General features: G+C 40.8%; 1 protein-coding gene across 4 annotated transcripts in view; it reads left to right on the top strand.

Moving 5' to 3' along the window:
* Nucleotides 1-27,732, top strand: part of TTC7A (tetratricopeptide repeat domain 7A) — a 321,743-nt gene that overhangs the window by 128,623 nt on the left and 165,388 nt on the right. For all 4 annotated transcript variants that reach the window (XM_025203549.1, XM_025203451.1, XM_014520074.2 and 1 more), the window contains 3 exons: nucleotides 4,649-4,706; nucleotides 8,637-8,709; nucleotides 15,869-16,029. In XM_025203549.1, coding sequence (XP_025059334.1) covers nucleotides 4,649-4,706; nucleotides 8,637-8,709; nucleotides 15,869-16,029 — 292 coding nt within the window. The remainder of the gene's footprint in view (nucleotides 1-4,648; nucleotides 4,707-8,636; nucleotides 8,710-15,868; nucleotides 16,030-27,732) is intronic.

The following is a 27,732-nucleotide window of genomic DNA, read 5'->3' as shown; positions in this document are numbered from 1 at the left end:
TCCTGATTTATCCCAGCATTTGACTTGGATCAAATTAGGCATGCCACAGTCATTTACAAGTCTCTTTTCCAGGTTGCATTGCTGCTCCTCTGCCAGTAGGTGGCTAGTGAGAGCACATAGCCTGGCCAGATCATCTTGGGGAAAAAGCACAGTAACCTGACAGATGCACACAGCCACATCCTGGGGGAAAAGCATTAGTACCTTTTATCCCACTTCAGAGGGACTTCAGGTGCGTCAGTGGAATTGTATGGCTATAGAATACCAGGACATAAGGCTTTCTTCTGGGACAGATGTAAAGTCTTATTTTGCAGCCTGACAATTAAAGAAATGTATGCTGAGGTTTCGGACTATAAGCAGAAGCTCTGGGCTTTGTGGGCATTTGCTTGTGCCGCAGCACCAGGCGCTTTTAAGTGTCCAGCACTGCGGCGCATGCAGTTGTGTAAGTGGCAAAATGTGCATCAGTGCTGAGAAAATGGCAGCAGCACGCTTTTGAATTAAAACACCTTGAAGGTGTTTTAATTCAAAAGCACACTGTCACCATTTTCTGTGCGCTGACGTGCGTATCGCCACTTATACAACTGTATGCAATGCAGCGCAGTATGCATCAGTTCACGTGCAGAGCAGACTTGATTAATCGAGTCTGTTCCAACCCACCAGATCTCCAGAGAGTCGTGGGACGAAAAAGTATGTTTATAAATGTCCTGTGCCCCTACCTGTGCTGTCTTTATTAGTCTGCTGGGCCTCCCTAATATAGATGATTTTCACTTAGCTGGTTGTTCATATGCATCACCAGTATAATACATTGATCTAAACAAAATGTTTTGACTTTTCCCAACCCCCAAACATCCCACTTCTGTTTATTCTAGGAAAAAAGGAAACAGGGGAGGAAAAACTATACACGTTTTGTGAAATGGAACACAAACACTCAACTGTACAATTGACTTCATATCTCTCTCTCTGTTACCCAATTATGTAAATATATGATCTGTGATTTTAAGAGTTTGCAGTTCTGACAGAAAAACACAAGAACATAGTAAGTGTATTCCCAGTCTACTCATTACTAAGATCTTCCCGTCTTATATCTGCCATTAGGTACAAATTTATTATATTTTATCCCAATAAATTCAGTTTTTTAGCACCCAGACTTTTACAAATTTCCTCCCAAACTAATCAAAATATGCTAAAAATACATTCAGTTTATGTTGAGGTGACTGTATAAATGTAAAAGTTTTTTTCAAAATCGACATTTTGAATTCAACCGTTTGTCTTCTAGCATTTAATTCCTGGGTTTCATTGCTCAAAACATTAGAAATTCAACACAGACTCCTTTGCAATCATAGGCTTAAGTACTGGAAGAAAGGAAAGAGCATCCGGGTAACTTTGTGGCCCTATTTCAGCCACTTCCTTTTCTGAGACCCTTGTATTTGGAACTGGGCATTATGGCTGTTAGTAATAGAACGGTTCCATAGCTGTTCTAAACCACTTTTCACTTTCATTTGGGGAAGGCAGGGGTTGTTTTGTTTTAATTCAGATTAAGCTACATTTCCACTGGGACATTTCCACTGTGGCAGTTGTATCTTCAGCCTATAATGTGTAACGTTCTTTTGAAACAAGCTTCAGTTGTTTTCACAAGTTTAATCTTTCTCTGTGTGAACTAGGTTGTGTGTTTTGTTCACACGCCTTCCTCATTGCCAGCTCAGATTTCAGCATGCTATTGGCAGCTGGGTAGAGAAACCTAGATTCTATTTGAACTATACTACATCAAGTGGAGCTACAGTAGATGACATGATCTAAAACCTGTAAACATCCAAGAGCTCTGCTAGAGGTTTTTCTATTTCCATGGCACATAGGCAATGCATAAGTGCTACCAGTAGGGGGGCACAGCTCCGTGCTGCCACTGTAGTGGGGCGGCACAATTTGCGCTGCTGCCAATGCTGCTGCAAGGCTCTGGCTCCAGCCAGGCTGCAGCCTGCGCCTGTGTCCTGCCATTGACTCAGAAATCTGGGGAGCCACATGCCCCCCCCCGACCCAACACATCACCAATGCCATGGCATAATGCAGTGCTTTGTAGATACGTGAGCTAGCTCAGGTACCAGAAGCAGCATAACCCTGTTAGTGTGGTGCTGCTTCTCAGGATAAGACATGCCAGTCTCTCTTTTTTTCCTCTCAACTATCAGCCTCACAGTTGGTTGGTTATGAAAGAAGTTCTGAAACTCCACAACATACTTTTAACTGGTGATACTTTCTAGGTGAGATGTACTGTATTTACTCGATTCTAAGACAAGGTGTTTTGTCCCATTTAACATGGGGAGGGAGCCATGAGGGGAAACTGCAAGATTAAACGAAGTGCCATGCAGTGAACTTCTGCTGTGATTTCTGTAGGTCCCTAGCTATAGGAGCTGGGCTAGGGCCATGGTCCGTGTCCCAGGCTAGAATGGGGATGGAGCCTGCAAGCATGGAGCAAGAGTAAGAGGGAAGAAGGAGGAGAAGAGGCTGTGGTGGGAGAGAAAAAGACGGAGAAAGCATAGGCTGGGGAAGGGGAGGGTATGGGGGAGGAGAGGCAGAGGGAGAAGGGGGGACAGGCACAGGGGCTGGCACAAGCAGGGGAAAAGCTGTTTGATTTCCCCCATCCCAGCTATTTGTCTTCCGCCTGTAGCAGTGGTGGAAGAGGGTGTGAACTAAAGATGACCCTTCAATAATTAGATTATATACATGGAAGATTATAACAAATTTATAAAGTTTCCGTGTATAGAATCGGGGGGGGGTCTTAAATTCAAGGTCATCTTAGATTTGAGTGAACGCAGTAAATAGTGGGCTAAACTATTCAAGTATAATTCAAGTGCAGGGAGGATTGCACCCAATACATTTTCTAAACTTCTTTATTTTATATTCATTGTCTGAGCACATAGCATCCTTCTGCCATGCTGCTTCTGTCTCCAAATCATGGATAACATCTCTAGCAGCATTCTGTGATTCTGTCATAAGTGAGGTATGAGATCACGTTTTTCTCCTGGATGCTGTAGCCATTACTAAATCCATTTTAAAGCCTTGTTAGCCATTTTAAACTGATGTCAACATTAATCCTTTTAGTTTTTCCTTTTAATTTTTCTCTTGTTTCTTGACTTGCAGTAACTGATAGTACACCTGAATTTTTAGTCTTTCTGGAGGAGAACATAAAGGGTGAAGTGTTCCAGGCATTTCATTAAACAACTCATTTTGTGATGCTTTCAAGCTTACGTTGTTAGCAAAATAAAGAAACAATTTTCTTATCAAATCTTTGCCATAATGTCTTGTGGCATAATCACTTTGCAGTTTTTTTGCATCTGAAGACTAGCAGGAAAGCAGAATGCAGAAGAGTTGTTGGAGGGTCTTGGAGAAGAGCTTTAACAATCCTCTCAGCCCTATTTTGATAACCATGTTAGCTTAGAAAATGCTTCCGTCATGGTCCGTCATGGTATTATCAAACTCATCCATGTTCTGCTTTTTCACTGCACTGGACAGAGCTTTAGAGAATGGAACATTTGAACTTAGAAACTCAGAAGAAACTGGTTATCTGAAATTTTGAGCAAAAATGAACAAAAATCCTTTCTGTCTTTTTACATCATACCTCTGGATTATGCCTGTAGCATACTTTGCACTGCCCTGCCTTACCCTAAGATTTCTGCCTATAGGCTCTCACCTTTTCAGCTATGGCACCAGCATAGATTCTAACAAAGCAAGCCTCCTTAATACTTCACTGTGGATCCTCTTTAGTATCCAGTAAAGATGAATTGCTCTTAGGGCGTGGACAAGCATAGGTGCTTGGAAGGGGGAAAGGGGTTTGTGCTTGGGAGTGTTATGTAAATAGGATCTCCAAGAGCTTGCAGTATACAAGCAAGCTAAATTGCACTAATTTTGACTCTGAAAGAAGCAGGGTTAAAGTTGGAAGGGTTTTGCTACCTTTTGCCAGAATCATGCAGACATAGGTATTGATATCCTATGCTAGTGATACAATTGTTGCATCTGTCTTTCACCCTGATTCCTTGTTACTTCATCCATTTGCCAGCCCTTGCACACATGCACACCTTTATAGCTTTGTTTCCTACTGGGTCCCAAAGATCCTCAATGTTCTCATTGTTTTTATTTTTATTTGCTTTGAATTTATTACAGAATGAAGATGGAACCTAATGTGCCAGCTCTTAGGTGCTCAGAGCTAACACCTGACACAGTTTAGAGAACCGCAAGGAAGGAAAGGCAGCAACTAGGGGCCATAAACCACATTTAACATATCATAACATAGAGCAGCTTAATGAGCTGCAGTAGTTTCAGAAGGAATGCCATATTGGCTGAGGACCTGGTCACAGTGTTCTGTCTGTTGGGATTTGGTTTCTGTCCCATGTTTCTAGTTTTAAAAAAGTCTCCATTATGTACAGCACATTTAATGCGAACATTTCAGGCTCGCATTCCAGATATTTGTAATGGGAGGTAGACCTAGTTATAACAAAAAGATTTCTTTTTTTTTCTATGCCTGTCTAAAAACATTACTGGCCTTTTCACAGCCATGTATACAGGTGCTGATATGCTTCTGTTGCTTTGTGCTATGTGTTTTAGAATGTACTGTAAGCATTCTCTGTTCAATGGTTCAGTAACTTTGTGTCTTATCCTGCAGCTACCCTGAAGTGCAATCAAGATGAATTACACAAGAAAGCACTTCAGACTTTGGAGAGGTGAGAACCTGACTGATATTTGTGTCCCTTTTTATATGAAGCCAAAATAATTCCCTTTAAAAACGATTTCATTCTCTGCAACATGCTTCAGTGTCTTACTGTTTAACAAGGTTTTTAGATGCTGACAGTCATTCTTCTAAACCAGTCCACTGATTGCAAGAATATAGTGGATCATTCGGTGAATGTCAAAAGCCAACTCCTTGAGAAGAGTCCTTTAGATGCTTACAGCTACTTACAACTTAAAAATAAGCCAAACATGAGGATTATGCCCAAGATCCACCAAGAGACTTTGGGCATCTGGCTCCCATAAAGGAATCTACAACCTCTGAGTTAGGCAAGAGGCTCCCTAAAAATTGCTTTCTGGATCCTCAGTATAGGATCCAAAACAGTCAGCATGCTTAATTGGGAGCCCATTCAATAGAAAACAATGAAGACCTGGATATTTCTTAAACAACAGTCCTCTTTGATACTTAGGTGCTTTATTCTGTATGCCTCCCTTGGCTTCAGATTCACAGCTTAAAATTCCATAATCCTCTCCAGGACAGTTCCTTAACTACCAGGCTGTTTGCTGTTCCGAGGTAGGAGGAAAAATTATCAACTTTGACGTAGTTTCACTTTTGCATAAAAGGAATTGAAGATTCAGTTGGCCAGAGAGGAACATGGAGCAAACATAACTTAGTGATTAGGGTGTTTCCTTAAGAGAGAGGATACCAGAGTTCCAGCCCCTGCACAAACAGGTGGTATAAAAGCATGGTGGTGATAGTACTGCACTTCCCTTCACTGTGGTTTGAAAGAAGTAGCTGTTCCAGCAGTTTGTATCGAGTTGAGTCCACTAGTCATGCTCCAACAATGTCTGCTATATTGAGCTCCCCAGCCAAAACAGATGGAAGAAAGTATAGTTTATGAATCCTGATGGGGTTTAGGTGACAGATGCTGAGCTACTCAGCACTATTAAGACTGAGATGCTTCTGGACTGCCCAGAAGCAGAACTTTTAGGTGCCTTGGCAAATTTTAATTTCTTAAGCTTAGATGGCTGTAGATTTCAGTGCCTTGAGGAATGCGTGGCAGTGAGTGGGAGTTTTGAAGATTTTAATTTTCAGTTTAGGTAACAAGAAGGACCTTGCAAGGTCCCAAGTTCAGCACATCTCAGTAAGTGTAAGGAAAATGATGGTATTTTTCTTTAACTATTTGCATCAAACTCTAGCTATCTTAGCCATGTTAAGGTGATGGTCATCAAGATACCTAAGCTCAATGTGGGATCTGTCTCAGACTTGTTTCTTGTCTTCTCACATATTGGCACCAGTAACAAAAATTCTGGAGGTCAAATTCTGTCCTCCGTAACACCTAAGACAGCTCTGTTGTATTCTGAGACTGCACAGATGTAACTGATTGATCCTGTAACTGGAGCTTAGTTAACAATTCTGTTGGTGTCACACAAGACGGAGCAGAATCTAGCACGCTCGCTCTCAGCTCTGTTGGCTCTGCAATGGTAATAGGAGTATATGGCAGTAAAAACTTATTTTTGTCACTAAAGTCAGCAGACTTGTCTCCAGATCCTTATTCATGTTGCTCTGAAGGGTAACAAGGTACATTTCGGCACTTTTCAGAGTAGTAGATCTGTCACTTTAACTAACACGTGTTCTTGACTCCTATGTAGTATCTCCGGTACTGTGCTATTTAGATGTAATTGCTGTGCTGCGTTGCTTTTTTAACCGTATTTATTTTTATCCTTTGACCTTTCCCACTGGCAGTGACTTATTTTCATGTTATCTTAACTCTAGCTAGGAAGCAGACAACCCTGTAGCCAATCATATCCATAGACATATCCATAGTACAGCCGACAAGGGGTGCTGCAAGTTGGCCAGATAGTGCTGTATTAGTGGTTGCATGTTTTTCAGTTCCAAAGTACGCGCAGACTCTGCCAACCCAGAGTGTAGGAGCCTGTGGCCATCCTTAAACATGAATCTCTTGGCCAGAAGCCTTGTTTCACCAGCTTGTTTTTGTTGTTGTTGTTGTTTTAATACCATTTAAAGATGAGAAACAAAGTAGCAGCTCTTTTTCTTTCCCAAACCATTGTTAATCATTGTTCCCCATACATTGAGATGACTTCCTTTCTTTTTAGCCCTTTAGCCTATTGTTAGAGGAGCTGTTGCAGACTTTATATGAAGGACTTTAAAAAGAACAGTTCCTTCTCTTCCAGTGACCTAGATAGAACAGGCTTGCATTCAGGTTTATGTGTAATAAATAAATAAATCAATTGAGCTCTCTGTGACACGTTGCAGTATAATGTATCCAGTGTCATGTCTTAATCCCTGGAACTGGTATGGATCATGCTAGCCAAGAGTTTATAGGCCAGTTCTAAACCAGCAGAGATAAAGGGCATACTCCGTCCAAATTAAACTTGCCGGTCTTGGAGCAATTCATTATAATCATCAGCTCAATAGAGTTTAGCTCAGGCTAAGATTATAGTTGTGTGGTAACTGCCATTGACATAGTGTGTGGTTTGTGTTTCCTGCAGCAACTCTTAAATCTTTTTATTAGTGAATGAATAGTTTGGCAGTGCTTAGCCATCAGGCTTGTCAGTCTTTTATTTCTCCCTCATAAACTCTTCAACTGCACTTGCCTCTGGGCAGGGTAGCACAGGTGCAGACTTCCCTCTTCTTTGGAATAAAGCCCCAAAAAGTTAGAAAATATCTATTTAGTATGATCAGCCTTTCCTCTTGTGGTAAGGGCATTGTTGTAAAAGAGACCTGGGAGAGGAGGTTGAGTTTGTCAGCCAGCATGGAGTCGGTAATAGATTTTAGAGTGTTATCTGAGAGACCCTTCCAAAATCCTGTAAGGAAACCCATGGATCAGGATTGGGTGAAACACATTTATTGTATGTTTCCTAACACTTGCCTTTTGTAGGGCTGGGGCAGTGGTTATAAAGAGAGCCTGTTTAGAAGTCTCTGCCCATTCCTAAATAAAACAAAAAGTAAAGCCTTACAAATGTGGAGACTGAGCTGTGTCAGCAGTGAAGCTTTGTATTCAGGATAGTACAAATTCTTATTCCATGTAGCTCTGTAGAGGGCCATCTATTATATGCACTGCTGGAGAAGTAGCAACAGAGCCTAGCAGGAGTAAGGCACTGAGCTGGGTATTGGGAGACTTTGGTTCTGTTCTTGGCTCAGCCGTTAACCTGAGCGTGTTTTTGGGCATGTCACTTGCTCTCTTTCTGTGTCCAACTTCACTCCCAACTTCAGTCTATCTTGACTAGTTGAATTGAAAGCTCTTCCAGGCTGATAATATCCATGTATTTTGCATTCTGCCTGGTACTGGGGAGCAGGGGTGCTGATTTTCAGACTGCTATTTGCTCATGGAATCCAACTGGCAAGAACAACAACACTAAGAGGAGAAATTTTCATTTTATTTAGGCAACCCCTTTCCTGTATCAGAGCCTTTATTCAGATATTAGGGTACTGCTGCTGTGCCTTGGGTGAAATAATAGAAGGTAGTTAGTCTGAGGCTTTTATTCAGGCTGAATTGCTTAAAACAATGTCATAAAGGTATGTGGGTCATGAATGGAGAGCAAATGATTTGCACTCTCTTCCCTCTTCTCCGTCATAGTCAGGTATCTAAACATCCTGCGATAAATCATCTCTTGCAGATTGTCAGCATGTTTTGTTTTTTTTTTAATAAATGGGAGATGCTTCGCATCTGGCTGTATAAAAATGCCAAGCATCTAGATTTTATAGCAGTTCCGGCTTGCTCGTTTCATGAGCTTGGCTCAGCCACCAGAGCATTCATATGCTCTGCACTTGTAGAATTCCTCTTGAAATATGCTTTCTAAAATTTATGCATAATTTGTGGCTTCTTTCTGGTAGAAGAGAGAATGAAAAGCACAATCTGATTTTTCACTTTCCTTTTTTTCTTGTTTGGTTGTCCTTAAAGAGCACATCACCTGGCCCCTGAAGACCACCAAATCATCCTTTACGTCTCATTGCAGCTGGCTCTCGTCAGACAGGTATGTGCCATGACTGGTAATTTCAATTCTGTCAGTCACCAAGTGGCTAGGAGCTAGTGGAATGACTCAGCAGAATAAAACCAATCCTGGTCACACTCAGCAATGACTATTCCTGAAAGCGGGGAGAGAAGGAGGGAGGGAGGGCCAATAGCATTAACTCAAATCCACCTTAATAAAAGAATGAATAAGCAAGAACTCCCTAGCCTGGGGTTCAGTCTAGTCCTATGACCCTGGTTGTCAAATCTTTCCAAAAGCATTTATCCAGTGATTCATCTCCGTCTGTCCCCTGCACTCCCTGCTCTAAGCAACTGTGCACGGGAAGGGCAAAGGCCAAACTTGAGATGTTTGTTATTTTTTAACCAGGCCCTGTTCCTGGTCTCAGTCTCTTCCAAAAGTCTCTTTTGTTACTTTTAAAATTCTTGATCTCTTAAAGTTCTCAAGTTATATGTATTAAGGAGTTGCTTATTCCATGCTTGAGTACCTTCCACTATGATTTCTGTGGCCCTTGGTAGGATTATTTGGTACTCAGATGTTACTGCAGGTCTTAGGTAAAAAAAATCAGACTGTTTTTAACAGTGTGCTTTGCTGTGTTTAAGAAGATTTGCCTTTTCTGTTAAAAGCAGATGACCTTTGTCAAAAAAGCTGAACTTTATTAGAAGCCCTTTTAACTAGATTTGCAATTTCATCAGCTTATTTTCCTTCCTTGGCAGGCTTTCTGTTCACTGCAGATTTCTCTCTACTCTAGTCTTTGACTACAGAGTGAAACAGATGCTTCTTACTTTCCTGAGCTAATTAGGTGAGCTATTTGTTCATTAGGTTAAACTAATTGTTCCAAGAGAGCACACTCTTACTAATGTCACTTTTTTGCAACCCTTTCATAATAAGAGCAGTGTTCTGTGAGGACTAATGCATCAGGATAGATAATTAAAACAGCTTATTGAACTTTGTCATCAGCCTGCTGTGTACCTCACAATACAGTTTTCTTAGGGCCTTTAATGAAAAAAATATCTAACTACTCTATTTTCTATGCCTATATACTCTGACAGTCTGATTTGCTGGTTTCTTAGTCCCTTTGAGGAGATAAAATACTAAAAGGATATTTTTATAGATACATTTTTCATGTCTGACCTCAAAAAGAATAAAACTGAGGTTTTCTGGTCATCATTTGTCCTGCCTCCCCCTTACTGAAACAACAAGCTTTGATTCATCCTCCGTGTCTATTTCTAAGGTTCTAGTCTTTCTTAGCGGTGAGATTTCATACGTTGCATTTTGTCCTCCTTTTCCACTTGTTCTGTCTGTTCCATCCCCCTTGCTCTCTTTTGTGTCTCCTGCTGCACCTGCAGATTTGTCCTTGACATTCTGCCTCTTGCCCCTGCTCCCTGTAGGTGTGAACCCTGTATATTATGTTGTGTCAATTTGGCCCCTACCGCCCTGCTGCTCCTCTTCTCCATCTACTGAGAAATAAATCTTTAACGCATGCTTGGAGTGATCAGAGATACCTGAGACATCTTTATTTTTAGACCACTGTAAAATATCCTGTTCTTCTTTTGCCAGTATGGTTAACGATAAGCATTTGGCAATGCATTTTTAATATCCTTAATTATTTAAAGTATCTAACATACACTTTTTCTGATTAACTGAAAGATAAATTATTCTCTCTTCTCTCTCTCGGCATTTGACAGATTGTATTAACTGTTGAATGTCACAATTCAAGGTTTCATCAGGCTGCATCATGCTGCTAAGACATTAAAAGTGCAGTTTTATGCATTTGCCTATTACATCTTACCTTTTCTTATAAATAAACCTTGTTTTCATTATCAAGATCACTTAATAAGGTGCCTTAGAAAAAGCTGAATAATATGGACATAAAACTTCCTGAAGTAGATGGCAATGTTCTGCTTTTTCAGTTCCACAAGTAGACTGAATTAATGATGCTGAAAAAACTACCTACCCTGAAAAGACTCTATAGAATATTTCTAGCAGTCATTTTTCTATTACTTGCTTAAAATAAGTCTGGTAAATACAGGAGAAGGGGGAAAGGAAACAGAAAACCCTGAAGTTTACTCTGTTACCTAAGCAAGGATGCAATGTAAGGACCTGGTTATAAAAGATCCCTCAGGTGAAAGGGTCAATCTTCAACTATCAGTGTCAATGATGGTGTTACACTTGACATGTATATTTGAAGGCACTGCCTTTCAGAGATTGATTCAAAGACCACTGAAATCAATGGGAAGACTGCTTTGAATTCAGATAGGCTTTGGGTTGGGCCATTAAAGCACTTTCTGCAACACGCTTCTGAGTAAATACACGTGAATTCAAATATGTCCTCATCCATAAGGAGAGTCTTATTTTATTTTTTTCCTAGTCTTGAAGTGCTAGCAGGAGAAGAGCAGTGTTGGCCTCTGGGGTTACTAACATCTGCAGGGCTCAGTTGACAGTCAGCCAAATAAGTTAAAAAATGAGACTTCCAAGTCTCAAGTCCAGGGTGCTAGTTCTGCCTCTTTTCCATTTCTGTGATAATAGAGTTGGGATCTGCAAAAACAAGGTAGAGTGAGTTTTTTAGAGTGAGTTTTTGAAAAGGAGGCAGTTTTTAAAAGTCTTTCTTGTTTTTGCCAGCTTGTTTCCATGGAAATGACTTGAAGGAGTCAGAACTCTTGTTAATTGTAGGTGCTGGTTCCTTTTTTGGCCCTGAATACCGTGTAAATCAATGTCAGATCCATAAAAAGAACATGTAAGGTTTTCAAGTCATTTTAAAACTTGTACTGATGTCTTTTTGATTTGATTTGACCTTCCTCCCCAGGAAAACAGGGGTGGAAAGGCAGCCAGGGGCCAGCAGCTGAGAATTAGTTCTCACTTATCAGTTTCATCTGTGGGCTGCCAGCAGAGACCTGACGTTTCAAGTGGCAATTTTCAAAAAGCATCTACAGGCATGAAGGGTGCATGTACTTCAGCAGTGAGGGAAATTAATAATAATAGTAATAAAAGGTTTGGAATGTATCTATCAGTTATTCCTCTCACACCCTGTTGTTCCTTTTGAGCATATGGTTTCAAGGTGGGTCGGTTGACTCATAAATCTTATTTTGTATGTGGTGGTAAAGAAGAGATCAGAACTCAGTTTTGTGTATGTGTATGTCGGGGGAGAAACTTGATGTTGAGACTGTTGGGTATAGATCAGTGATTCCCAACCTTTTTTTGCCACAACCTGCTGCTGGGAGTGGGGTGGAGCGACCTGGGGCCAGAGGAGCTCCTGGAACGTGGCGTGGCTCATCCTTTGTGTGCGGCGCCGCCAGTATTGCCCCTGCAACCCTCATTTGGGTCACGAACCGAGGTTGGGAACCGCTGGTGTAGACACTCATAGTCATCTTCTCTCTTGCACTCATTCACTCTTTCTGAGTAGCACTGCTTACGTTGTACCCTGTTAGGTCTTTCTAGGTCAGTGGTTCTCAGCCTTGTTAGACTCAAGGTACCCCTCAAAAATACGAGTGCTAAGCTTTCACTCGATTATTTTCCATATTTAAAAAGAAAAAAAGGTGTTTTTTTTTCTTTTGCAAAGAACTCAGAAGGCTCATAAGAAGTCAGAATGTTTTTTGACACTGGGTTCCTATTTTAAATCTCTGGGTTTATCCTGTGAATCAAGTGTAGATATTTGTACACACAACAGTGCTAACATTGCATGGTACCCCATGGCACTCTTAAAAGCATCTCATTGCTATAGCATGCTGGTTGAGAATCAGTTTTAGGTCCTGACCTATAGTTTTGGGAATGATAGAAGTTCCAGTCCATGCAAGTCTGCTAGCTTCCTTTTCATTAAGAGTTCAGTATGTGCCCAAGTGATAAACGTTTCAATCTTTTCTTCCTTAAAGGCTTTATTTTGGACCAGGCCTCTTTTTTTCTCTTTGGAGATTCTGCCATAAATTCCTCCTTTCTTTAACGTCCCATCCTACAAATACTAAAAATATGGATGTCTTGCCAAATATTTGTAGTTAATCATCTCTAATTCACAGCTGATATCAAAGTTAGCCAGACTGGGGCTGGTCAGCCAATTATAATCAATGTAGCTTCAGAAGCTTGAAGTCTGGTTCTCACTGCATTTGAAAATTTGTAATTTTGTTGCTGAACCAATGTAAGTATACAAATGTATTTGGCTATTGCAAAATGCTTTTTAAATCTTCATACTCTGTGCATATAAATAGGAAGGTAAGGATAACTCTCAGCATTGTTTGTTAAACAAATGCATAGTAGTGTCAAATTAAGAGGCTGCATTCTGCATATCCCTGTTCACAGTACTATTTTGGCAGTGTTGAGAGGCTCCATTTGTGTTTTATAGCAATATCTTTGAAGCTAAGTCATTACAACATGAATAAAAGTATGCACATGTTCTCTCTGCAAAATGTTTCTGGTTTATTAACTGAATGATGAATTGGGTGAAAGTAGCATCTTCCTGTTGTAGGCCCCACTAGGATTCGTGGTCCAGCTGAGATAGAATTGCTGTTAAGCTCAGCATTGGCAGGGAATTTAAGCTGGCAACATACGTATGATACAGCCCTGAGGTTTCAGAACACCATCTGGGCTGCCAGCTTCCATGTTTCTCATGTTACATAGCTACTTAAATTAATAAGCTGTGGCATCTGTCAATAGAGAGCTGGTCTCTGCCTTTCCAAAGAAGTTTGCTTTGACTCCTGCCAAACGTGGTTTATTGTTCTGGAAATTTGCCTCACAACTTCGCTGAGAAGTTTGGCTTATTCCAGGTTGACCTGTTTAAGGCTTGCAGCAAAGAAACAGAGCATGTTGATGCTGTTGCATGCTCTTTTTCTTAGCTGTGTTTGTCCACTGTTTCTAATTCTGTAGTAGTGGGAGGACTCTGTGTGGGCTAGTAATATTGTTACAGTGCTGAAAAACTTTCTGGCTTTAGTTAAACAATCATGTGGCAGGCAAGCATGACTGATATTCAAAATCAAACCATTGCTTGCAACTCAAAGACCAAGACTATCTTCTAATTAAAGTGCTAGATTTTTGTTGGAAGGAAAAATAGTTGTTAATTAGAGACATTAGCTTAAACAGATGAAAGGTAGCTTCTTTACCTGCTCAAATAAATGCAATTATATTTTTTTCTCTATAGAGTGTGTTTCTAATCTACTGTATTAGATGAGAACCTGGGATTAAAACTAAATTTTGAGTAAGGAGAAATCTAACAAGTAATATAGCTGTGCTTCTAGGTCTTTGATCAGATAGCGCTAAGGGGAAAAGTTAGTCACCAGACATGTAACCACTGAAAGGAAAGGCCTAATCTACAGATGAGTGAAAAATAAGTTTTAGGTTATGTTTTTTTGGCATCACAGGAAAATCAGCCTGAGAGTCTGAAAAGGTGACTGGGACTGACTTCAGGGTACCTCATTGCAGCCAAAGCTATACGGAGAGTTTCTGATTTCCTTTTTTAGGGCAAAGTGCCAATCAGCCTCCATTAAATCATATGCCAGAATTGTAGGGATAGCAGTTTGCCTTCATAAAACTTAAGCAGACTGATTCACGAATCAAATTTGTGCCCACAGATGTAATGCATTCTTAAATGTTGTGGTGACATTAATAGAGGGTAGGTGCAAATTGCCCCCTTTAAATTTATCTGTACTGACATTCAAGGCTCTCTGGAATCTCAGGGCAGGGAGAGGAGTTCCTGGATTTTTCTAATTAATTCCTTTCGCCCCCAACTTGGCAATGTGGACATTTTTAGTTTTGGAGGAAGTAAACAGGAAAAGTGTCAGTGTCTGAATGATCAACCTTGAGAAAGATATAGTAAAGCCTGGGTTATGGCACTGTTTTGACTGGGTTAATTGGTATGCCTCAATCATACCTGCAGTGTTGTTTATAACTGTTGATGTAGTGCAACAAAAGCTCTCCTGTCTGTGGTCCCTGCACTGGATTTTTTTTTACAGCAGTACAAAGGGGAGTGAGGGAGTTTAGTTTGCAATTCTTTAGGGGTGGGTAGTCCATAGATTTTGCAGGAAGGAGGTTTTCTCCATATATTCATAAAGGAGTGCTCCCACTGTCCTTCTCCAGTGTAGGCAAGAGGAAGAAGAGCCTTGCTTAGAGCAGATTGCATGCACCTGGGGTAAATTAGCTGCAGCACCTCATACCTGGCTGGGAGTGTATCATCTTGAGGTGCAACACTTTACTAAGCATAGGGGTGCTGTGGCTTGACACCACTTTCTACTCTGGAACATGCCTAACTGGCACAATCTAGCCCTGCGCATGTAAATGGACAAATACCGTGGCCTGCAAGGGAAGTGATGTTGGGTTCACTGCTCTTTCCCCTTGTCTCTTTCACCTATTCACCTCCATAGAGAGGCATGTTTGCTCGAAATGGTCAGTGCCCAACATCTATGTGGTGACAAAGTTCCCCCACAAAACTTACAAGTGATCAAAGGACAAACATGGAGTTCAGACATTCCTTTTTCTGAGCAAAGTAAAGATAAGATATATGACCACATAGATTTCATGGCATGTTTGCACATGTGAGACTTGTTAAGCTTTCCACCATATAGGATGCGATTCTAATGACATTCTGTTGTGGTGGATGTCAGGACTGTATTTTACTGAGCAGATAATGAATATTTCTCTTTCCTGACGGCATTCTGAACCTTAAGCATATTTAACCCTTGGACTTTCATAATCTACTTCTCTCGTCTTGGGCTAAATGGTGAAGGGCATTGTGTAGCTGTCATAAGAGGCAAAGTGCAACAGAAATGTTTATGTTGACACGGAGCAAAGAAACTGTCACAGTTCCCTAAGCTACATAATGGAAATGGGAATTTCATATGTTTATGGCATAACTAAAAGGGCTGTACACAGCACCCAACCACAGTGCTAAAACAGGGGGAGTATTGGGCTATGTCTCCTACCCCTTCTGATACCTTGTAGTAGTAGTTGCATGCCAGCTGCTTTATAGTGGTATAAAAACTCTTCATCTTCAAGATTTTTAATTGTGCTTCACTGGCTATGCAGCCTGTTAGCTTGGGCTGGTTGTTAAAGTGCTTACAAAAGTCTGTTTTTCTACAATGTTCCCAATAAGATGTAAAGATTTCCAACAGCTATATGTGCTCATAGCTTTGGGGAAGAGGTCAGATATGTGATTGGTGGGAAAATGTTTCTTATTTTTTTTCAGATTTCTGATGCAATAGAGCACCTCCAAGAAGCACTGAAACTGTGCAAAGATGATATAAATTTGCTTCATCTGTTGGCCCTCCTTTTTTCAGCCCAAAAGCAGTATCATCACGCACTGGATATCATCAACATGGCTCTCACTGAGTACCCAGAGAGCTTTAGGTAAGTCCTGTTACTTGCATGCTCCACCCCTTCTCTAAAACAGTTTGGTGTCTCTAGTCATAAGATCACATCTGTGACCAGATCTCTTAATTCTCAGTTTTACACAAGGAATCTGATATACCATTGCCTTGTGTGCCAGTACAACTCCATTGCAATCAATGTAATCCAGCATAAAACTGAAGTAACACAATGGTGCATGAGGTTCAGAGTATTATCTTGTGCTCTATCTCAAGAGGCTTCCTGGTTGTAGTGTACTCATGTATGTATAAAAACCAGGGTTTGCTTCATTCAAAATATTTATCTTTGTTTAATTTGTAATGCAGTTTTGTAGTGTTCTGTAGTTTTTTCACATGTCTTTCTAGATAGACGTAGAGCATATCCAAAGGCAAATATACGATTGCCCTCTCAAATTGTTTGATATCTTTGAATGCCTCCTGGTTAAAGGGAAACTAACTTTTCACCATTGCTTTGTTACTTACATGTTATAAGATTTGCAAGAATAGTATGGCTTCGGAAGAGAGATTAATTGAAAAACACATGTATTGTAATGTGCAACAGGAGGGGATGGCTTGGTTGTTTAAAACCTTGATGTGAAATAAAATAATTTCCTTGGAGTTGGTGGTTCTAGCTGCACTATGGTTGAATCAGTCCCTCTTCTTTTTAGGGACATAAATAGGTTGAATTCCTTGCCATTTACCAAACCATAAAAAAACCTTTTAACACTAAGGCCTTGTCTTGTCTGCATGGACATTAAAGATACATTAGTTTTTTGTTTTGTTTTATTTTTAAAGTAGTACAATCATCTTGTCTTTGTCATTTTTTAATAATGCTACATAGTAGGTTGCTTGTGCCACTTGATGCTTAACATTCATCCAGAGTCACCTCCATTTCATTGTTCTGTGTGCACACATGCATATGCATCTTGGGGTATTTTAGAATCATTTGGAATGAAGAATGCACTGTCAAGGTATAATATTGGTCATCCCATACTGCCTTTTGCAGGTACTCTTGGTATCCTTTCCTCAATCCTTTGCCTTCTTCACATTTGTAAGGAGTTGTGACCATCTGCGCATGTTTTATAGTTGACAGGCAAACTAGAATTTTTTTCCTAAAATTCAGGTCCATATACCAACACGTGTTCTGTATATTCACATAGATAATGATTGAGCAGGGAAATCCTCTAGTGGCGGTGAGGATGGATCATGTTTCTGAAATATAGGAGATGTAGTAAAGTCCTTACACCTGTATTGTCAGCAGTCAGTTGTTTCTAAGGGACTGCAAACACTAAAATGCAGTTAAGAGGAACATTACAGCAAAGCATAAACTATGTCTTTTTGTTAGGAACAGAGGACTTGCCATATCAGATCAGACAACTGATTCATCAAGTCTAGCATCTTTCTTCCGGTAGTGCACAATAACTTATGTTTCAGGAGACGGAAACCAAATAAAACATAATGCACCAAAGCAGCTGTGCAGTGCTGTCCATGGAAGGGAAGATTCCTGTATGGGCTTTGCAGCAATTGGAATACCCTGAAGCAAGAAAATAATGATAGTTTTCCTACTTTTCTGAAGCTGCTTTGCTCATTGTAGAGAGGCAGGCCACACAAGGAGTGCCACATAGGTTTAGAGTGGTGTGTTAAAAGGGAGGTTCAGTTTTCATAATAAGATCTTCAAGACCCCAAATCTACTGTTACCCCCCAAAAACACCACAAACATGCTATTCTGTAACTCCTTAAAATGGGGGTGGGCAAAATACAGCCCCTCGGGCTGGATCCAGCCCACCAAATAAATGTATCTGGCCTGGCCTGCAGCTGCCCCTGCTGTACTCCACATGGGGCCGAGCCCTGCCCACTCCTGCTGGGCCAGCACACTGTGCTCCCGCCTTCACCCATGGGAGGGCTCCAGCCCCAGCCCCAGGCAGTGCACACAGCTTCCAGGTGGGACTGTTGCTGCCACAGTTGCAGCTGCCCAAGCAACTACTCAGCTCCTCCTCCTGTTACTGCTGCAGCACTTTGGGCAACAGATAGGGAAGTGGCAGCAGGCGGGGGGAGCCTGGAGCATGGGGTGGGGCTAGTGGAAATGCAGAGCCAAGAGCGTGGGGCCCACACTGGGTAGGGTGGTAGGCACATGGAGCCTGGGTCAGTGGGAGTGCAGGTCCAGCCCAGTTCCTTTGCACTGGGCTCCCTGCGGTTCATGTGCAGCTCCCAGGACACAGCTGGAGCCATGCACTGCTGCAGGGAGCCCTGTGTGATGGAGAAAGGCAACTTTCCCTGCTCCCTGATGCCATGTACAACTCCCAGGACTCCTCTGGTAGTGGCAGGGAACTCTGCATGATGGAACCAGGCCAGTTTGATCCCTCTTCATGCCACCCCAGCCAAGCTCTGGGAGCTGCATGTGGTAGCAGGGAGCAGGCCCAAGCTTCTGGCTCCATCGTGCAGGAACCCCACACACCCTCCACACCTATTCACACACACCTATACCCCCACACATATACAAGAGTAAGACTTTATTTTGAGCTATTATGCAATTGCCTCTATATATGTTATGCAAACACATGTAAATCAGGACAAAAATATTTTTTGAAATTAGAATGTTATAGTAGCTGTTTGGTTTTTAGTATGATTTATTTTTTTCCGGTTCTAAGCTATGCTTCCAGGGCAAGGGGAGGGACTCTCAGTGGCAAAGATCAGGGGCTAGGGGCTGGACTTCTGGTTCCAAGATGGTGACCAGGGAGCGGGACACCTGTCAAAGGGTGGGGCTACCATTGTGACCCCCAAATCTCATTAAGCGGCCCTTCAGCTGAAATAATTGCTCAGTGTTGCCTTAAAAACGACCTCCACTTTCTACACCTGATGTATCTGAAGAGCGGGGGGTGCAGACATACATTTTGGCTGCTCTTCTCTGCTACTCTGACTATTCCAGCTAGTAGGTGAAGGATCAGAGAGTGGTGTCAGAGGAATGAGAGAGGGTAGAAGAAGTGTCAGCAAAGGAAGGTAAAGAATAGGAAAGATAAGGAGTCAAGGAGAGAGAGACTCCAGAGAGAAAGGAATAGAGAAAGGGAGGCATGACAGCTGTGTCAAGACATGGTGCAAGGGAATAGAGCTGGCAGTATCAATCCACCATGCTGTCTCAGCAAGGGAGAGGAGGGCTTTCAATAGAAAAACTAGTTAAGGTGCAGCTTGGTTCATGGGAATGGAAAAAATTGAGATGCCTGTGTGACAGGTCTACTGTGTTTGCAGTCTGTCGTCTGCAGTAGTCCAGGAGCTGAGTCACTGACCTCTTATGTTTAAAGTTCTTTCATGAAGCAGCTGGAACTATGAGGGCCTGGCAGTCAGGTTTTCTAGCCTCTTGCCCAATTAATTGATTGCCTCAGTTAAAAATGCTAGAAAAACAATGTAACCCATCAAAAAACATTGACCCTGAGTCTTCCTAACTTCCATAGTTTATACCCAGAAGGGTTTTTATTACTTGGTAAAAATTCTGTAGACACCCAATCGTAGTGCGTACTTCTCTTTGAAGTTGCCTTCAAGCAATGAACTGTCATCATTTTTACCACTGCCTTTGATGACTATAGAATAATTCATAGGAACAAAATATGCAGGTAAAAAAAAGTTTACAAAGTAGTATTTAAACTTACCTGAAAAATCCTTCCAAATTTCCATTGATATGAAATGGGCAGTTGTGCAATATAATGCCTAGCATATTCATTTTTTTAATGATGATTCCAGACAGAAATATGATCTAATAGTATAGATCAAGAAAGGAAGATGAAAGCTGCATTAAGAGATACTCCATTTCCTTGGAGTTCTGGATATGACAAGAAATCTAAGTATTAGATCTAAGTATCCTATCTTGATATATGTAATTAAACTGACTATGTGGCTCTCCCAGCTTTTTGATTTCATATTACATTTTCACACATGGAACATTTTAAAGCAACGGTGACAAACTCACCAAGGGCCCTGGGCCAGGTCTCGACTGCAGAGCTTCTTGTGGGCATAATGAATCTGGGACACGAAGGCTGCCACAATAGCCACTGTGACAGTAGCAGTAACATGTCAGGCAGCAGCAAAGGGTCAAGCAGCAAGAGGTCTGGAGGAACATGTCTGGGATAGCACTGGTGGACCAAGCTCACCCCCAGTGACAATACCCAGTGGGGCTAAAAGGTCCTGAATTCTGAGGCAACCGTGCCTCAACTTCTGGTGCCTGTTGGTAGTCCAACAGACCAGATAAAGAGGTTTCACAGGCCTTATGATTGACACCCATGTTTTATAGAAATAAACCTTAGTGAAGCCTTTTTAGATTGGATGGCATGACTGGAAATGATTTTGTATTTTTCTTGTTATCCTTCTTGGTCAGTTTCTTGCACAGTGAGCCCTGCACCAGGATAATACTGATGTGATCAAAGTCAGATATTCTTTCTAGCAGCATTTCCTCCAGTAGAATCATAAAAACCAGGTGTAAAATCCAGTGCTCTGGATATAAATGGATATAAAACTGTCTACTTTATAAAATCCAGTGCTATGGATATAAAATAGATTCTATTTTATATCTATTTGGTAAGGACTAAAAATAAGTTTATGGAAGCAGTAGAACCAGTAGTTTCTGTATTACAGCATACCTTCTGTACCTGGCCAAAATTATGTAATAGAATAGCTCCATAATTTCTTTATGAAGACTCGGGCCTATATATGAAATGTTTACAGGTATGACCTAATGGATAATAGATGCTTCCATAATCTTTGAAGGGGAAGAGGGACCTTTGTTTATGACCTGAATATTTTGAGCTGTTACAACCGTTAGGGAACTGTTTTTACTGCCTCATAATACAAGACGTTAAGAGATGTCCAAAGAAATTATTACGTAGCAAGTGTTTGGGACAAACATCAGAAAATACTCTTTTTATATCGTGCATAATTAAAATATGGAACTCGTTACCACAGGATGCTATGGAGACCAGTAGTATAATGGGTTCAAAAAGAGATTTGACAAACCTATGGAGGATAGGTCTATCAAGGTATTTTAGAAGCAACAGTAGGGATCTAACCTGCTGTTGGTTACTGGGAATGTACAAAAGTGAATAGATCACTTCAAACATGACCTGTTTCTAATACTCTTCCTCTAAGTTATAAGCAACTTGCCACCATCTGAAACAGGATACTAGGCTAGATGGACCTCAGGTTTGGTCTAGCACAGCAGTGTAACTAGGGGTGGGTGAGAGGGACACCCACCCTGAGCGCCAAGTTAGGAATGGTGCTGGATCATCCTCGGCTCCTGCAGAGTCCATGCCCCAACAGCATTGCCATTCCAGGAACAATGAAACGGTTCCCAGATGCTGTTGTTTTAAGAGCAACAGCCAGGGCCGGTAGAGCATGCACAGATGCAACAGCTCAGCTGGGCCTGGGTGTGGATAAGGGCTGCTGCCCTGCCTCCATCCATGATCAGAACCTGTGCCCCCGCCTTCCCATCACCCCACAAGTCTCCCACAGGGTTGGCTCCAGGCGCCAACTCAGCTCATGCTGCTGCTCCAGCATAGTCATTTTAATGTTCTTATCCAATGTAAATACTTACTTTTAAAACATCTTTGCCTTTTGAAGAAGTTGTAACCATGAATGGATTGCAGATATCTAAGTGGCCACAAAACATTAAATATATACCTTGGAGACTAATACAAAGAAGGAAATGCATTTTGCAAGGAATTCATTTACTCTACAGCAATTGTCATGCAAATGTCTCTGTAGCATGAAGGGTAATAATAAAGTGGTTTGGGGTTTGCCTCAACTACCCCTCAAAATATGAAACTTTACTACATTAGAAATGGTTTGGTGAAGAAGGTCTTGGTTTCACCATTACTACATTCATTTGATTGAGAATTTATTAAGTTCACTCTGGCAATATTTATTTATTGTCATCTAGTCCAGATTGTACATGTAGGAACAACCGTTCTATTTCTTAATTAATTTAATTCATCAGGTATTACTTGTTGCTGTAGCAAACATCACTGGTTTGAATTTCGCTTTCCACTGCCTGCGTGGTTAGCTACTGCGTGTGGTAAAACTGAAAATTCATGACTGGCCTGGGCACAATATTGCTGTGGATGTTGAGTTGCCTACTATATTTGTATCATTTACTACAGTAGTAAGAATAGTTCCTTTGGCTTTTTATACCATCATGGTGACTGAGTGGCTGCTCATTCCTGAAATAAGATGAAACAACCGAATGACAAATCCTTGGCTTAAATCTGTTTATATACTCAGGTTTTTTTCCTGGTATAATTTCTAGTCGTGTGGGATTTGTCTGTGTTCACTCCAAGAGGGTTGTACCCCTTTATACTTTGGCACAACTTTTGAGAATGGACAAAGTCTTCGAGCACTCCCTTTTTTTAACAAGTGGACCAAACCTTAAGATCAGAAGTGGTCAAAGGGCGCATAGAAAGCTGGATCCAAGAGAGGAGCAGGGTGTGCTCCTCTCCTGCATCCTGTCATACCCCTGCCCCCCTCCAGCCTTTTCTTTTCCAAACTGAAAACTCCTAGCTTTTCAGTCTCTCCTGGTATGGCAATGGCTCCATACCCCTGATTATTTTGGTTACCTGTCTCTGAATCTTTTCTACATCCTTTTTTGAGATGCAGAGACCAGAAAGGCTCACGGTATTCAAGATATGGGTGCACCATGGGTTTGTATAGTGCCAGGATGGTATTTTCTGTTTTTAAGTTGTTTTTTTTCCCAATTCCCTTTTGATACCCAACATTTTATTAGCTTTTTTGGTCCCTGCCTCATGTTGAGCTGAAGTTTTAAGAGGACTATCTAGAGTGACTCCAAGGTTTCTTTCCTGAGTCATGCAACTAGTTCAGTATTCAGCAGTGTGTAAAATAACAGGTTATTTTCCCCAGGTGCATTACTTGTCAGCACTGAAGTTCATCTTTCAGTTTTTTGCCTTTTTTTGCTTAGTTTGAGATCTTTCTGTATGTCTTCTCTGTAGCTTGGGACTTGATTTCCCAGAATAATTTTAGTGTCATCTGCAAACTTGGAGATTTCACTGTGTACCCCCACTTCTGGGTTATTGATGAAAATGTTGAACAAAACTGGGCCCAGCACAGATCCTTGTAGAATGAACCCTACTTTTGACATCCCTCCATCCTGAATAGTGGCCATTTAGCTCTACCCTTTACTTCCAATCTTTGAACCAGCTTTCAGTCCATGAAAAACCTTCTCTCCAATCCTGTGGCAACTCTGTTTTTTTAAAAGCCTTTAGTGAGGCACCCTGTTGAAATCTATTTTTGAAAATCCTGATTCATTACATCAACTGGATCCCCCTTGTCCTCCATACGCTTGTTAACACCCTCAAAGAATTCCAGCAAACTGATGAGGCAAGAGTTCCCTTTACAGAAACCAGGCTGACTCTTCCCCAGTAGATCGTATTTGTCTATATTACTGCTGTTTTTATTTTTTTATTTTAGATTCTATTAATTTGTGAAGGATGGAAGTGAGACTCACTGGTCTGTAGTTCCCAGAATCACCTCTGGAGCCCTTTTTGAAGTTGGGTGTTATGGTGGCAACCCATCAGTCCTCTGGTACAGAGGCCTTTTTTAACAATAGGTTACATAGTACTGCTAACGGTTCTCCCATTTCTCCTTTGAGTTCCTCTCAGGTAAATGCCATCTGGTCCTGGTGACTTTTTAGTATATAATTTAGTTCTGAGTAGTAATTAAAATGAATAAGAGGAAATATCAATAGCCAAAGAAAAATTAGTTTTTAGCAAACATTTGTAATGACATCAATATAATCTAATAGTATTTCATATGCAAATGAAATTGTCATGTATTTATATTAAAAAATACCCTGCCTAAAAATGTAAGTTATATTTAGCAAAGGTTTTTACTGCTTAATATAACAATTTTCATCCAGAGCAATTAGTTTTAATATTATACTTACCAAAGCACTGATTAAATACCACCTCCAGGAGTGCATCATTTGTTCAGCAGCACAGTTGTCCTAAAAATGGACCCCAATGCAATGTGGTATTTTTATACTATTAATACATCTGCTTTAATAGATTTTTTAAATGTTCTGATCAATTAATATTAAATTGCCCTATAGAGTTATATCAGCATTTTATAACTTGTTGCAGTCTTTCTCAGCCTATCCTGAGCCAAGTAGTTGGACTTCCTGTCAAGCTGTTGGAGTCACTGGTTCAGAGTCAAGCAAATCAAGCTTGATTTTTCCATTGAAATCTGAAGTGCTCAGATGACAGGAGGCTTAAAGGGAGTGCTGCAAATTTGTCTATGTCCATTTAGCTGGATTATAATGTATGAATCCACTACTTACAATGTATGAATCCACTGGAAAGTAACCTGATTTTACCTCTCAAATGTGTGATTCGGGACATGTCTACAGCAGACTCTGTGATGAGTGTTGGGGTACCTTTGAGAGGCATCCCTGGCTCTGAGCCTGAGACCAGTGCTGGGGCTGTGCTCAGAACCATCCTAAACCAGTTACACCGCCATCCTAAACCAGTTACACTGGGGTTTTAGTATATGCTGAGCTGAGAGCAAAATGGGTGGGGGCTTTCTTTTCAGTGATGTTCTTGGGCTGACCATAAGCAAGCGCCCTTATTGTCTTGAGTCCGCTTGTTGGTTTCAGGGAGTTTTCATCTGTGCATTGCATAGCACAAGTATAGCTCAGGGACTCATTTGTGATTCAGACTATCTGTAATTTTCTTCTCAGAATGAGTAACTTCCCTGCAAACTGTGTGTATGTGGCAGTGAAGAGCTCGTACTATTCTAGAGTGTGTCCAGAGGCATCCTGAAGTTGCTTGGCAGATTGCCGTGTGATCAGTTACCATCGTATAGGAGAGGACAGGTTTTAGTTCCCATGAAGTCATTGGAACAGCCTTCAAATATAATAAACATCATTAAAAGAAAGTAAAGATTGGTTGCAGTAGAAGCCTGCCAAAGGGTTTTCCTTTCTCGAATAGTGTATGTAAGAAAAGAATATTCACATTCCCAACCGGGAAAGTGTGTTATGTTTAAAACCTCTCTTGTGCACAAAATTTAATGTTTTGTTATCAAATGTGTAATATGGGTGGAGATGTGTTTCTCCTGAGTGAATACAGGTTGCAGTAGGCCACCAGAGACCTTTAGTGAGTAAAAGTATTTCTGGGTGTCTTGTTTAGATGTAAGAGTGGTGATGTTGACTCCCAGATGCCAAAATTTTGTTCTTTTTTTGTTCGGTTTTGTCCTCTCCCCACACCTCCAGCTCCCTTTTTTAAATTTAAAAATCCATGGACAGTCCTAGTTAAATTGGGACTGTTAGCAACCATGGTACATTGTACCTAAAGGCAATTTATTTGAGCAAAGTTGGAGAAATTCCCAAAGGGCTGTAACTGGCTCACCATCTAATATTTCATGTTCACATTTTGCAGATTTTTCCTGTAGAGTCCTGTTCTCTGTGTGCGTTTAAAAAAAACCCAAACAAAACTTTACTTCTAACCATTTAGTGACTATTAATTAGCTAGCCAATAGCTAACAGTTTCACAGTAGCAGTAATTGACTAGGCTTACCATTTCCTTGGTCATTAAAATCTCTTCATATTTCATTTGATAGTCAAAGCAGAGTTGTCAGAATTTCAACATATGTTTCTGAGACGTTAAGGAGGGATAGGTATATTTTGAACAGGCCAAAATGTCACTTTTATTACCATGTGCCCAACTCAGATTGTCAAGAGGCCACTCTTAGACAGTTAATTTGTTGCCAGTGTTTTCCCACCAGGCGAAGAAATTGAGCTTTTTAATTCCTGCTGGCTTTTTCCAGTTCACCATATATTTTCTTGGAGGTCACCATACCAGCAACTGAGATATATGCATAGGCTAGTTGCTATAATTGTGTGACAAAATTCCCCTGTAGTGCTCCAACCAACCCCACTTTTTGAGGCAGTGGGAGTTTCTTTCTGTTCCCCACTCCAAGGCTGCCACTGATTTCTCATCATCTTTTTGAAAGTGGGTATTTTTCCTAGGGCTGTTCTCCAACTCAGGGTGAGCATGCTTCTTTCCATTTCTGGGAGGTGGCTGGAAGAGGGACAAGACTTGTACAGATGACTTCCACCTGCTTTTGGTCCCTGAGCTTCTGTGTAATGCAGAAGCAGCAGTCATGTTTCAGGCTTCTGTGTGATGCCAATTTATGAACCTACCTGTAATACATTAAATATGAACTCTCACAAACAGATTCTGTCCTATTTTCTCAAGGGGAGTGCAGTTCAGGGAGAATGGGGTTCAAAGGGAGCTCCAAGCCACTTTTGTGACTACAAAATCATAGAGGAAGAAAAATAAGGGAAAGGACCTCTAGTCCATCTCCCTGCCCCAAGTCAGGAACGATTACATATATACCACCCTTGATATGCAGTTGTTCTTACCTTGCTCTTATGAACTTTCAACGTGGGGATTCTCTCTAGTACTTACCCACCCGCACAGTTAGAAAGATCTTTCTAATGTCTAAATTAAACTGCAGGGAGATTTAATCCATTACTTTATGTCCTGTCCCCAGTTGACGTGTAAAACAGTTTATCATCTTTGTCTTTGCAGTACACATTTACATATTTAAAGACTTGTTCTATTATCCCCTCAGCCTTCTCTTTTCTAGATGAAACAAACCCTTTTTTTTCAGTCTTTCCTCATAGGTCTTGTTTACTTTTCCTTTGATCATATTTGTTGCTCTCTTCTGGATTCTCCCCAACTGATCCACTTATTTCCTGAAGTGCCCAAAGCTGGACATGCAACTCTCGTTAGATGCCTTACCAATGCTAGGGAGGGAGGAAGAATTATTTCTCATGGTTTGCATATGATACTCCTTTTTATATGTCCCAGTGTGGTGGGGTCTCCCCACTTTGCAGCAGCATGATATTGTTAGCGCCTGTTCAATTTGTAATGCATTATAACCCCTGCAGGTCTTTCTCTAAAGAATTACTAGTTACCCAGCTGTTCTTCATTTTGTATTCGTGTGGGTCTTTATTCTTGTGTATCATATTTTGCATTTGCCCATACTAAATCTTATCTTGCTTGTTTTATACTGCTATTCCAATTTGTCAAGATCATTTTGAACTCTATGCTCCAAATACTTGCAACCACTGAAAATTTAAGAAGTGTACTCTTAATTTCATTGTCGTTAATGAAAATGCTGAATGGTAATGGACACAGGATAGCTCTCTGCCAAACCCCATTTGATACATCTTTATGCGTGAAGATGAGTCATTGATAGCTGTCTTTTAGTTGTCTATGTACCTTACAGTAGTTCCTCTAAAATGTATTTCCCTAGTTTAAGAGAATGTCATGTCAGACTATAAAAAAAAAAAAAAAAAAAATCAGATACATGACATGGTTTTTCTCCTTTGGTGATAGAAATGATGGTGGTTTAACAAGACTTGTTCTTTACAAAGCCACAGTGGCTTTTGTTTAGCCCCTGGTTATCATCTACATGCTTGCAACTACATTGGCTGTTCTTTTCCAGTACCTTTCCAGGAATCAAAGTTAGGATTTTCTGGGTTCTTTTTTTTTAAAAATGACACTGTGTTCACCCTATTCTAATTTCTGGAATCTTTCTCATCCTTCAGAAATTCTCAAAGACCATTGCTAATGTCTCTGAGCTTACTTTAGCCAGTTCCTTACATAGTGATTGAAAACATCTAACTTTTCTATAAAGTCTGTAGCTCGCT

Source organism: Alligator sinensis, unplaced genomic scaffold, assembly GCF_000455745.1.
Source record: "Alligator sinensis unplaced genomic scaffold, ASM45574v1 scaffold131_1, whole genome shotgun sequence".
Lineage (NCBI taxonomy): Eukaryota > Metazoa > Chordata > Crocodylia > Alligatoridae > Alligator > Alligator sinensis.
This window is presented reverse-complemented; position numbering and strand designations above follow the sequence as displayed.